The 12,708-nt window shown below is 44.1% G+C and overlaps 1 protein-coding gene across 2 annotated transcripts in view; it reads left to right on the top strand.

The window, feature by feature from the left end:
- Positions 1-12,708, top strand: part of CNTN5 (contactin 5) — a 2,193,251-nt gene that overhangs the window by 2,096,608 nt on the left and 83,935 nt on the right. For both annotated transcript variants that reach the window (XM_073582945.1, XM_073582944.1), the window contains one exon: positions 9,942-10,051. In XM_073582945.1, the coding sequence (XP_073439046.1) occupies positions 9,942-10,051 (110 nt within the window). The remainder of the gene's footprint in view (positions 1-9,941; positions 10,052-12,708) is intronic.

Genomic DNA, 12,708 nt, shown 5'->3' with positions numbered 1-12,708 from the left:
TATACACTACACCTCCGCCCTTCTTCTACATACAGGTCCGTACGTCAGTCCACCTTCCCTACACACCCCCTTCCTTTATCCATTTTCCTCGACAATCTTGCCTCCTACCTTTGACATACTGAAGCTTTACCCACTCTCTTTTGTCACCACATGGCAATTCCTTCAGGTTGGGTTAGGTCCATCCGGACTACTCTACAGAAGCCTACCTCCCACTTCTCTCCCCTTCTGTAACACCTCTCATATCTCCTGGGGTGTACGTTGTACCGGGGACCTGACTTAGGGACTACTGTCTGTGGTCGACGTCTTCGTCACACCTCGTACCCGGGACCTGTTGAACATATTTTTTTTTTTAAATAACATTTCAAACTCACTATACATATTACACATAGCTTCGACATACATTACTTTTTGATGGGTACAACATTTACCCTCTTCATTGCAACATTCTACATTTAGTACCAAACTACACTTAAATTACTCACTAGTTTTGTTACCTATATCTACCAGTATCATTATGCAAAGCAATTTTTTTTTTTAACAAACAAGGACACTAGTGCTCCCCCTTCCTTTGAGGAGAGCACTCTCCCCGTATGCATCCCCGCTACACCAAGAGTGGGCACTTATTACCCAATCGAGGGCTTCAAACTGTCCCCAGATCTTGCAACGACGCATGACAGTCCCGGCAGTCCATTTAGCAGGATACTCCAGGCCAACTCCTGGCTGCCAATGTTTCGCCAATTAGTAGGGAATTCCACAGCCGTGAAGTCCCCGGGATGCTTGAAATGTTCTGGGCCTTGAGTGTCCCTGATGCCCGAGACCCAGGAGTCCTTGTCCCTTTCTATGGAGGCTCATACCCCTCAGGGTAGGGGATGACTGCTACGCATAGCAGCCGCAAGGGCAGCATTCGTTGTAATAGGAGACCTGGTCTCCCTCCCGCAGATCCCGTCCATGTCTGATGGGGGTCACATGGAGGTAGTCTTTGTGGCCAGTGGCGAGGTCCCGTATGAACCCATAGCCTTTTGCTGTGTTAGCATGTACAAGCTGCCCATATGACTGAGGGGTAGTCCTGACTGCCTCTCTCTTCTCGTGTAGCCATGCCCAGACCTCCCGCTCTTTGGCCTCCTTCTGTTCAATAATCTCTGCAACCCAGGCGGAGGGTCCAGTGTAGTCCGCAGAGTCCAGAGGGCGGGCCGCAGTCGGGGTCAAGAACGGGGCAGAGGCGGCCACGGACACCGAGGAGCAGGCCGCAACCAGAGTCATGAATGGAACAGAGGCGGCCACAGGCATCGGCGGGTAGGCCGCGGAGCACGCCACAGCAGGGATCAAGGCGGCCGCGGGCTCCGGCAAGGAGACCGCAGCAGAGGCTGAAATGGCGGCAGGCCCAGATGAATAGGCCACCGCCGGAAGATGGAGCGCGGCAGGGGCGGCCACAGGTCGGTTCCGCGCCGGTGACACGGAACAAGGTGTCGCCGGGCGGGGCGGCTCAGGATCGCTGACAGGAGCCGCAAAGTCATCCGGGGTCGGGGTCGCTGAAGAACGGGAGGTCAGGTGGGGAGGCCGGGGGCCGGTGTCTTGTACACGGGCCATGGGGGCGGGATCTGCCTGCGGTGCCACCGGCTGAGCCGGAGTAACGCTCACCTTCCCTGGCACTGCGGCTCCTGAGAGTCCATCCCACAGTTCCTCTAGCAGCCGATGTTCTTCACCCCGCCGTCCGGCAGGGCCAGCCTCCAGGCCCGATGACTCTGCATGGACGGTTGGCAACAGCTCCTCTAGAAGCTGTTCCTGGTAGTCCAAGGTGGCTCCAAACTCCTGCGCTTCTGTTTGATGCCAAATCGCCATAGCCATTTTTACCAAGGCCTTTTTCGCTCCAGATCCACTCATAGAAATCCAGCAATTCACAGTCCAGTTTGTAATCCACAGGAAAAGATCTTCAACCCGTTCAGCTTGGGTCCTTTGAATCTTCAAGGCAGGTTGACCGCTGAAGATATTGTATTTGCGGTGAAGATCCTGCCGACTACGCCAAATGTAGGTAGGGGGCCGACTGGGAGGGGGTGACCCTTTTTTTCGCTGCGACAGACTCAAGACAGAGACAGGAACGTGTTCAACAGGTCTTCTTTATTGGTCGTCTTTCCACGACACACAGCACCTCACAGCAATTGCACGTTAATCTCCGCAGCCTCACACAGCAGCTGCTCGACAATCTACACAGCCGCACACAGCAGCTGCTCAACAATCTTCACGGCCGCACACAGCAGCTGTTCAACAATCCCCTCAGCCACATACAGTAGCTGCTTGACTTCGTACACAGGCCCGGGTACCTTCTCTTTCTTTCATTGGCAAATGGACGTCCCTCGTGGCTCCTTCACTGTGGTTGCCCTAGGCCTACCACTACAGCGTTTCACCAGTCCGAGTCCATTCGGTTTAGTGGTACCCCAGGCTGTCTCTGTCTACGGCCTCTCTTTGCTCTCCAGCTGTGATCTCTGCTGTCTCTGTCTGCGGCTAATCCTGTCAGGGTCACCCCCCTGACTCTGCTTGATCACAAATGACTTAGGCTAGTTTCACACTAGCATTCGTGGGCGCAGCGCAGGGCCGCCACTAAGCCCCGGCCACACCCTCCTGTCAGTTCCTCCTCTGATCACATGAGGCTGCATGCAATCAGCGTATCCTATATTTAGCATTGTATAAACTGATCGTGCGCTGACCGTGCGCTGGTCTGATTTTGCTGGTTCTGTGCCCTTTTGGCGCTGCGCCAAGTGCACAAAAACACACAGTGTTGCATTTTTGTGCTCTGGGCGCAGCGCCAAAAAGGGGCAGCGCCAACAAAATCAGACCAGTGCACAGTCAGCGCAAAATCAGCGTATCCAAAGCTAAATATAGGATACGCTGATCGCATGCAGCCTCATGCGATCACAGGAGGAACTGACCGGAGGTGGCGCAGCCGGGGGCGGGCCTTAGCGGCGGCCCTGCACTGCACCCACGAACGCTAGTGTGAAACTAACCTAACAGTGATGATTTTTGGAACTTTATTTAAAAAACATGAAAAGTCATTTAGGGCGCTGTTTTATTAAAAGAGCTGTTATCTACTGCTGAGTTACCATCTATGGTGAGGTCACTTTTACATTAACCCCTTACCATCATATGACGTGCCAGTACATCAAGTACTGGCTCTCTGACTTTGATTCAGGCTTGTACACGAGCTTGCATTTTTCCACACACATGACAGCTGATTTACCATCCATCATGTGTGTCTAACAGCCGTGGATGGATCAGATCTCCGCCCGTGGCGGATAACCTGTTAAATCCCACTGTCAATCTCTGACAGCGATATTTAACATGCGCTGCAGATGGACGTGTCATTCCACCCTCCCATTGGTATACTGGTGGCATGACTGCGTGGCATGATTGCGGGGCTCCGATTGGTTGTCATGACAGCCGGGGGGTCTGCTGAAGACTCTCATGCCTGTCATTACGAACCTCTTGTGAAAGCAATCATCTAGTAGGCGTTCAAAGGAGACCGTGATTCTCACTATATGTAGCAGTGCTGAAGCCCTGCTACGTTTAGCACAAGCAAACGATTGCAGTCTCAAGTCTCCGTTAGCTCAGGGTGCAAAAAATAAGCCATCGCCCAGCTCCATATACCAAAAAATTGAAAATGTTACTGGTCTCCAAAAATGGTGACACAAGAACTTTTTTTTTTTTTTACAAATTTGCAATTTTTTTTCACCGCTTTAATAAAAAAAAACTGCATGTTTGGTATCTGCGTGCTAGTACTCATCTGGAAAATTATATTGCCAAGTCAATTTTACCATCTAGTTAACATGTTAAATAAAAAACCCAAAAAGCAATTGTTGAATTGTACTTTTTTTTTGCAATTTCAACGCACTTCAAATTTATGCCACTGCACCACATGAGAAAACAAATGGTGTCATTCAAAAGTACAACTTGTTCTACAAAACAAAAGCCCTCAAATGGATATATTGACAGAAAAATAAACAGTTTTGGCTCTTGGAAGAAAGAGCCAAAAATTTAAAAACACAAATTTTAAGCTTCTTCCTTCTGTAGCTATGAGAGCTCCCTTTTTGGTTTTACTTTCTGAGCTTGCAAAACCATCGCCTTAACTATAACAAGAAAGTCTCAAGACCTATTATGTCTCACTTATTCCCTCTCCTTTTGATCCGCGTGGCCTATGCCGCTAATACATACTGATCTTGTTAATCTGCTGTCATTCAGCTGTTATAGATAACAAGGTCCATAGGCTATGTGCCTACACACCCAGCCGTGTGCCACTCCTTCGTTGGTCTCACACCTATTTTCCACGTTTCCCGTGTGACGCTGCCTTGACAACACAGTAATATTTAACAAGTAAAAAAAGAAATGAGAAAAAAAATCACTAAAAAATTAAATAAATAATAATATAAAATGCAAATATGCAACATAATGCCTAATTAGATTTAATCTAATCAGAACTAAAAGGTTTTTTCATTGGCCGGCACTCAACGACGCGGACAGGTAATTATCTGAGACCACCGGCTTCTGCTAATTAAGGCTGTTTTAATGATGCATACGTGGAATTAGCTAGAAGTTGCTGTAGAAACCTCGTTGGAACCAAACCTTTTAGGGTTATAAGGTTTGTAGAAAAACGGCTTCATCTAATCACTTTTCCATTCAGCTTCTATATAATCGAGAAGCAGAAATAAGAACCCGTTAGTCGTAACTCAATTAGCTGGACAGCTCTTCTCCGTAGATGCCCATAAAGGATATTTCCATAATTATCCTTCGTGTTGTGAGAATATTTATTTGTTTAGTAGATTAGCGACTGCCAAAGATGATGCCAATGTGAGATCTGCGGGGTCTCGTTGTGTCCGTGATTTACTACCTGATATTTGATATCATTTAGGATTATGGGGATTTTGAAAACGGCAGATAGAAAATTATTTTATGAGGAGGGAAGCCAACTCCAACTCCGTGCTCACGCCTTGTGCTGTATTTCTACGTAATAGCTTTCACAATTATAAGAACATTAGAGTCCATATAAATTGCACATCTCAGAGGGGGGGGGGGAGTCATTAAAATGTATGGATTCACTCAGACTGTCCAGCAATTTTAGTACAGGTCTGGTAATTAAAGGACAAAGCCATGTGATACTTAAGAGATTGATGGAACCTGGGATGTGGGGATATTTTGGGAGGTTTCTGATTTATCCTCTTTTCTCCCTTTGCAATTATCGTTTAAGCTACAAACTATTTCCAATGACGAATGAAACAACTTTTCTTATAGTTTTCATTAAAAAATATTCTGCCGAATATTAAATATTCTCCTTTGCGTTACGAAGCATTCTACTTGTTTGTGTTTCCCGTTACTGTCTCCATGGTAACAGACCACAAACAAACTCTGTGTAGTCGGATCTAGTGTTAGGTACACTTGCTCAGACTGTCCAGATAAAGATGAGGTAATTTAACAACAAAGTGGTTGCTTTGTACTATACGATAATAAAGAGACTGGGGGGAAAGTGGAATGTGAAGATGTGTTGGAAGGTCTCTTATTTCTTCGATTTTCTACCTTTTGCAGCCATTGTTTATGATCCAAAGTATTTACAATGACAAATGAAACAATTTTTCATATAGTTTTCACTAAAAATATTCTGCTGAATATTAAATATTCTGAATTGTGTTACTAGTTGCTAAACATTCTACTGATTTGTGTGTCTCCATGGTAACAGACTACAATCAAACTGTGTAGTCGGATCTCGCATTCATTGTCCTCTACTTCTGACTGCTATATGTTCAGACATTCTGTTTGTCCAGTTAGGTTTTAGAAACAAACAATTAATTAAAAAAAAAGGATCTTTTGCGTAATGGAGGCAGAGGGACCCCTTTGAGTATGGGGTGTGTACAGTTTCCATTATGTGTGAGTTTTTCTGCTTGGTATGATTTTGCTTCTAAAAAAAAAGAAACAGAACCCAGAGGGATCCCATAATAATCAGTGGGATCCTTCTGCTTCCATTTACCTCATTTATGGAGCAAATCCCTTTTTGACTTTAATTCCATTTATTTATTACTAAAAATAGAATATGAAACCTGTCACCAAGTCAAAAGTGGACAGCTTTTGCTCTTATTTTATTCCCCTGAGTATTCTGTATTTTGTTGTTTTTTTTGGGGGGGGGGAATCCTCCATACAATTCTAGAGATATGGGCCTTTTTAGTTAGTGCTAATTTTTATATTTTTTACGAAGGGGTGTGTCTCACAGGGTAATTATAAAAAGCAGCCTAAAGACACGCCCCAGAGGATCCTGTGAGCCACACCCCCTTAGTAGAGACCATAAAACTAGCGCTAAATTTAAAAAAAAGCCTATATCTTTAGAGCCATAGAACATAATAAAAAAAAAATAATACTCAGGGGGAGCAGCAAGAATAAGATAAGTTCAAAAACTTCTCCCGTTTCACCTGGCGACAGGTCCTCTTTAATGCGCATTACACAGTTCACATACGTACACAAATATAAGATTTATAAGTGCACTGGATAAAATTTATTAAGGAATTTGCCCCATTTTTTGTTCAAATTATGGTGCATGCCATTTTTTGCTAAAATTTGCCTGTTTTTCACTTTTGAGAAAAGAAAGCGAGGTTGTCATGTCTGAAATGATTTATTATTATGAAAACTGACAGCTTACAGCAGTTGTAGATTTGAGTTCTGCTTTCAGAATATCCGATAATGCACCAAATTTATTGAGACATGCACCTTATTATCAGATAGGTGCATCTCACTCAGATACACATGTGCAAAAGTCCTGTTCCCGAGTTACGGTCTGTAATATACTTCAGAGCTGCAATCATAATTCTACAGACTTTTAAACTGAAATCTTCCATCAATTCTGCCCGCAAAATGGTGATGTAAATTTGTAGACTTTACGCCAGGCAGCGTATATGTAACTGTTTTATTGCAATACAGCTCACGAAACAGTGCTATATAGTGGCCTCTTAATACAACAATACATTTACCATTGGGGGTATGCTGTTATGTCTTAAAACATTATTTCCAATTAACTCCTTAAAGGGGTATTCACCTCTTTTCAGTACCGGGAGGCTTTTCTGATGAGGCTTCCATCGGCATTGTGAATTTTGGCCTTAGGAACCTTGGTCTTGGGTTCCCTATGGCTGAACTGTCTGTAGTGAGCAGCTTAGGGGGATGAAACTACTAAACCAACAGAAAATGATTTGCTGTATTCCACTGAATGAGAACGATGTCAGAGTAAATCAGGAGCAAAAAAAACAAAAAAGTTTTTATTTTACGTTTTGTTTTTGTTTTGTTTTGTTCTGAGTTTCACGAACTACAAAGAGACTTGTTTTTCTATGGAACCTGTGAGAGAAAAAAAAAATCTATTTTTACCACTGTCTGCTGATTGATTTTTAACAGTAATAGTCTGCTAGTTTACCCGGCAGGTGTTAATAGCTGCATTTATTAACTTTGTGAAGTGATTTAGATTCCTGCATTTCTCCTGAATGGCAGATTCATAAATACATTTTTTTGTTCATAAAAAATTGTGTCAAAGCTGTGTATTTTATCAATACGTTTTTCTTGTGTGATATATAGCACACGAAATGTAAAATGTCATAGTGGCAGATGGTTTTCTGTATGCGGAGAACAATTTATGTTTAGAAATGCTACCAGAAATATGGAGATAATTTCAGTTTTCTAGTTTTCATATAGAGGTTAAGTTCTGCTTGTAGAGTAATTGTATAAACATATTACATTACTGGACCTGTACTGATCCTGAGTTACACCCTGTATTATACTCCAGAGCTGCACTCACTATTCTGCTGGTACAGTCACTGTGTACATACATTACATTACTGATCCTGAGTTACATCCACTATTATAGTCCAGAGCTGCACTCACTATTCTGCTGGTACAGTCACTGTGTACATACATTACATTACTGATCTTGAGTTACCTCCTGTATTATACTCCAGAGCTGCACTCACTATTGTGCTGGTGCAGTCACTGTGTACATACATTACATTACTGATCCTGAGTTACCTCCTGTATTATACTCCAGAGCTGCACGCACTATTGTGCTGGTGCAGTCACTGTGTACATACATTACATTACTGATCCTGAGTTATATCCTGTATTATACTCCAGAGCTGCACTCACTATTGTGCTGGTGCAGTCACTGTGTACACACATTACATTACTGATCCTGAGTTATACCTGTATTATACCCCAGAGCTGCGCTCACTATTCTGCTGGTGCAGTCACTGTGTACATACATTACTGATCCTGTACTGATTCTGAGTTACATCCAGTATTATAGTCCAGAGCTGCCCTCACTATTCTGCTGGTACAGTCACTGTGTACATACATTACATTACTGATCCTGAGTTACATCCTGTATTATACTCCAGAGCTGCACTCACTATTCTGCTGGTGCAGTCACTGTGTACATACATTACATTACTGAGCCTGAGTTACATCCTGTATTATACTCCAGAGCTACACTCACTGTTCTGCTGGTGCAGTCACTGTGTACATACATTACATTACTGAACCTGAGTTACACCCTGTATTATACCCCAGTGCTGCACTCACTATTCTGCTGGTGCAGTCACTGTGTACATACATTACATTACTGATCCTGAGTTACCTCCTGTATTATACCCTAGAGCTGCACTCACTATTCTGCTGATGCAGTCACTGTGTACATACATTACATTACTGAACCTAAGTTACACCCTGTATTATACCCCAGTGCTGCACTCACTATTCTGCTGGTGCAGTCACTGTGTACATACATTACATTACTGATCCTGAGTTACCTCCTGTATTATACCCTAGAGCTGCACTCACTTTTCTGCTAGTACAGTCACTGTGTACATACATTACTTTACTGATCCTGAGTTACATCCTGTATTATACTCCAGAGCTGCACTCACTATTCTGCTGGTGCAGTCACTGTGTACATACATTACATTACTGATCCAGAGTTACATCCTGTATTATACTCCAGAGCTGCACTCACTATTCTGCTGGTGGAGGCACTGTGTACATACATTACTTTACTGATCCTGAGTTACATCCTGTATTATACTCCAGAGCTGCACTCGCTATTCTGCTGGTGCAGTCACTGTGTACATACATTACATTACTGATCCTGAGTTACATCCTGTATTATACCCCAGAGCTGCACTCACTATTCTGCTGGTGCAGTCACTGTGTACATACATTACATTACTGATCCTGAGCTACACCCTGTATTATACCCCAGAGCTGCACTCACTATTCTGCTGGTGGAGGCACTGTGTACATACATTACATTACTGATCCTGAGTTACATCCTGTATTATACTCCAGAGCTGCACTCACTATTCTGCTGGTGCAGTCACTGTGTACATACAATACTGATCCTGAGTTACATCCTGTATTATACCCCAGAGCTGCACTCACTATTCTGCTGGTGGAGGCACTGTGTACATACATTACTTTACTGATCCTGAGTTACATCCTGTATTATACTCCAGAGCTGCACTCACTATTCTGCTGGTGCAGTCACTGTGTACATACATTACATTACTGATCCTGAGTTACATCCTGTATTATACCCCAGAGCTGCACTCACTATTCTGCTGGTGCAGTCACTGTGTACATACATTACATTACTGATCCTGAGCTACACCCTGTATTATACCCCAGAGCTGCACTCACTATTCTGCTGGTGCAGTCACTGTGTACATACATTACATTACTCATCCTGTATTAATCCTGAGTAATATCTTGCATTGTCCTCCAGAGCTACACTCATTATTCTACTGATTAAAAAAATTGAAATTCTTGAGATTTTACCTGTGAGTGGGCCTTTCAAAGATCAGGGGAGATATAATAATCATTGAATAGAAGACCGTTTAGTATAGCTTCATTACATTTATTTTACTTCTTATCTGCAGAACCGAGCACGGCACCCACAGATGTCAAAGCCACAGGCCTGTCTGCATCCGAAATCCTTGTCGCATGGAAATCCTCCAAAGATAATGTGGGAAGACCTTTGGGATTTGAGGTATTTACTTCCTCTCAAACTTTTACGTACTTGTTATAATCAGATTTGAATGCTGCAAATATTCCGAAACTCTTCATTTTTGACCATGTTGAGCACTGTTAGCCACCATGGTTAACCCCTTGTTCACTGATGCTAACAGAATTTCAACATGTAGAGTGAACGTGCAGACATAGTAGGGGCTGACACTGAAATTGAAGGGCCCCTGTGTATGTGCACTTACAGAGTACACCCACGCATTTATAAAATACACACGCATGCTTAACATTGCAGATATACATGGACATTTTTGTGATGCACTTGTTCAGATTATTGTTTTCTTTTCATCCTCCTGCATTTATGGCAATAAAAAAAAACAATTTTTTTTTTCTTTTTCCATCCTTGTCATTTTGTCATTTTCTTAGGCATCATTTTGCCATACCCATATTTAAGTGTTGCCATTCTTTTAATTTTTGTTAAATATTAAATTGAAAAAATAAACAATTTCTACCATTTTTTTCCCCAACATTTACTCACCACCATGATGTAACTTTATGAACATGAGATGTAACTCTTAACCAGTACACCGTTCCAGCGAAGAAGAAGAATACTATTTAGATCTTTAGGTAGAGAAAATTCCCTAATATATTGGATTACTGTTAAAATTCTTCCTTTCATACTATCGGATTTTATTTTGTGTCCCCTTGCGTCAAAAGCAAATATTTAACTGCACACATTGAGCCCCGATAGATACTTTGTGGGCATTCAGATGAATTGAAAACCATGAAAATCAGTGATGGCTTAAGTTGACCAGAGTAGGAGCTTCTTTTACACAGTGGCTCTTCCCTCTTGCCAAATGCTATCCTTCATGAAAGCACCATCACTACCTGAAGGAATATTATAGTTTTGACAGATACAAGCTGTTCATTTGAAACTCTCAACAATCACCTGTGATCAACTGATCGGGAGAACTCAGCAGCAGATGCTCCACTCCCCTAGAGCACTCCCGCAGGTGATATCAAGTATTACATGATTCTTGTTATTTTCCCTTTATCTACAAATGTTGATTTTAATAGTGAATGTAAAGCATTTAATAAGTAGTAGCCATTATTCCAAAATATATAAAGCTCCACTAATTTACCTTCTATTTCAAAGACAACAAAGCTGTTTGTGCTCTTTGAATACATGAAAGATTTTCCTTTTGTGCATGACACAACCTCTCCTTCTTTGCTTTCCGTCTTAAACCAACCTGAAAAATGCAATATCCAGAGAGAGTAATTTTTTTTTTTGACTGCACACAATTTAGCTTCAAACCTTCATTTTAAGCAAATTCAACATTCAATCATCATTATATTAAATTAACATATTGTCCTTAATGTGTGGATTTAATAAGCACTGCCTTTTATTTCCCCGGTTTACGACTTTGAAGAGACCGTACCTTTTAAAGGTTATGTTTGAGAGAGACAAAAAACCAATGAATTGAAAGCCAACACACATGCATCTATATAACCTACGCGTAATGGATGTGTATATATCGTACAAATGTCAAACTGATAAATATATAATGTAGCCAACCCTGATAAAAGGAATCGGCGCAGCGCCTGTCCAACAGTTTTGAAGCCGTATGGGGCTAACGTTTACAACTGTAGAAGGGGCATCATATCCTTCAAAAAGTAATCCCACTTTAGGTGAATTGTAGCAGCTATTTCTGTTAAAAAGATACAAGAAAAAAACCCAAATACATAAAGAAGGGGGCTGGGGAGGGCACAGCCTAAAGGAAGCCCCCCATGACTGCAATGGGCGGGCAAGTTTTAAATTTGTTATGGCTGGTTTGAAATGATTGGTTGGGATGGGGTCAGGGGAGGGGTTCAGGGTGGGGGCAGCCTGGATAGTGGAAAAAGTGTGGGAAGAAGCCACACTTCATCATCGGTAGCTGAAGACCCACCTGTAAGCTTTCAGGAAGATGGAGACCGTGGAGCAGCTGCTTTCCAGGCTTCAAGATGCGGCTCGTTCCAGGAGGGGAGGTTGGCTCCAAGAACAGCTGTCCTCCCTCCTCATGGCGCCAGATCCACCAGGAACCAGCCGGCGTGGAAGACGGACCCGGCCCCCTGAAAGGCTGTCACCGGAGGTGACAGCGCGCAGCAGGCGACGGCTGTGGAGCCCCTCCAGGGACCCTGCGGGCGGCACAAGTGCCGGGGCTGCTTCCCCTCTCGGCGCCCGTCCCGGCAGGAATCCCCCCAGCCGGCCTGTCAGCGCTCGCAGCAGTGAACTGGGAGCCGCACAGGAACATCAGGCAGGACAGGATGTGACGTCGCGGGCGGGAGCCAAAGTATTACGGGGCGCAGCGGCGCCTAGCCGGCCCCTGGGAGAAGGAGCAGGCCGAGGCAGGTCTCCCTCACAGCGGCAAGGACGGCAGCGGGCGGCGCCAGGAAGGACGGCGGCAGCGGTTGTTGCGGCAGGTGCCCCCTGTGAAGAGGATCAACCCGGGGTGCCTGGCAGTCGGGGAGCAAATTGGAGTAGCGCGACGGGCAGGAGGGGGCAGTGTGAGGACGCCCTGCCTGGCCCCAACACCGCATGGAGGGCAGAGGGAACAGCTGGCGGGAGGGAGCAGCGGATGGACTCCCTGCCTGGCCCTAGTACAGCAAGGAGGGCAGAGAGAGCGGCGGGAGGGGTCACTGTGA

This window comes from Dendrobates tinctorius, unplaced genomic scaffold, assembly GCF_039654945.1.
Source record: "Dendrobates tinctorius isolate UK_male_01 unplaced genomic scaffold, ASM3965494v1 ptg000075l, whole genome shotgun sequence".
In the NCBI taxonomy this organism is placed as follows: domain Eukaryota; kingdom Metazoa; phylum Chordata; class Amphibia; order Anura; family Dendrobatidae; genus Dendrobates; species Dendrobates tinctorius.
The sequence above is the reverse complement of the archived record's forward strand: the minus strand, read 5'-3'. Positions and strand labels throughout refer to the sequence as shown.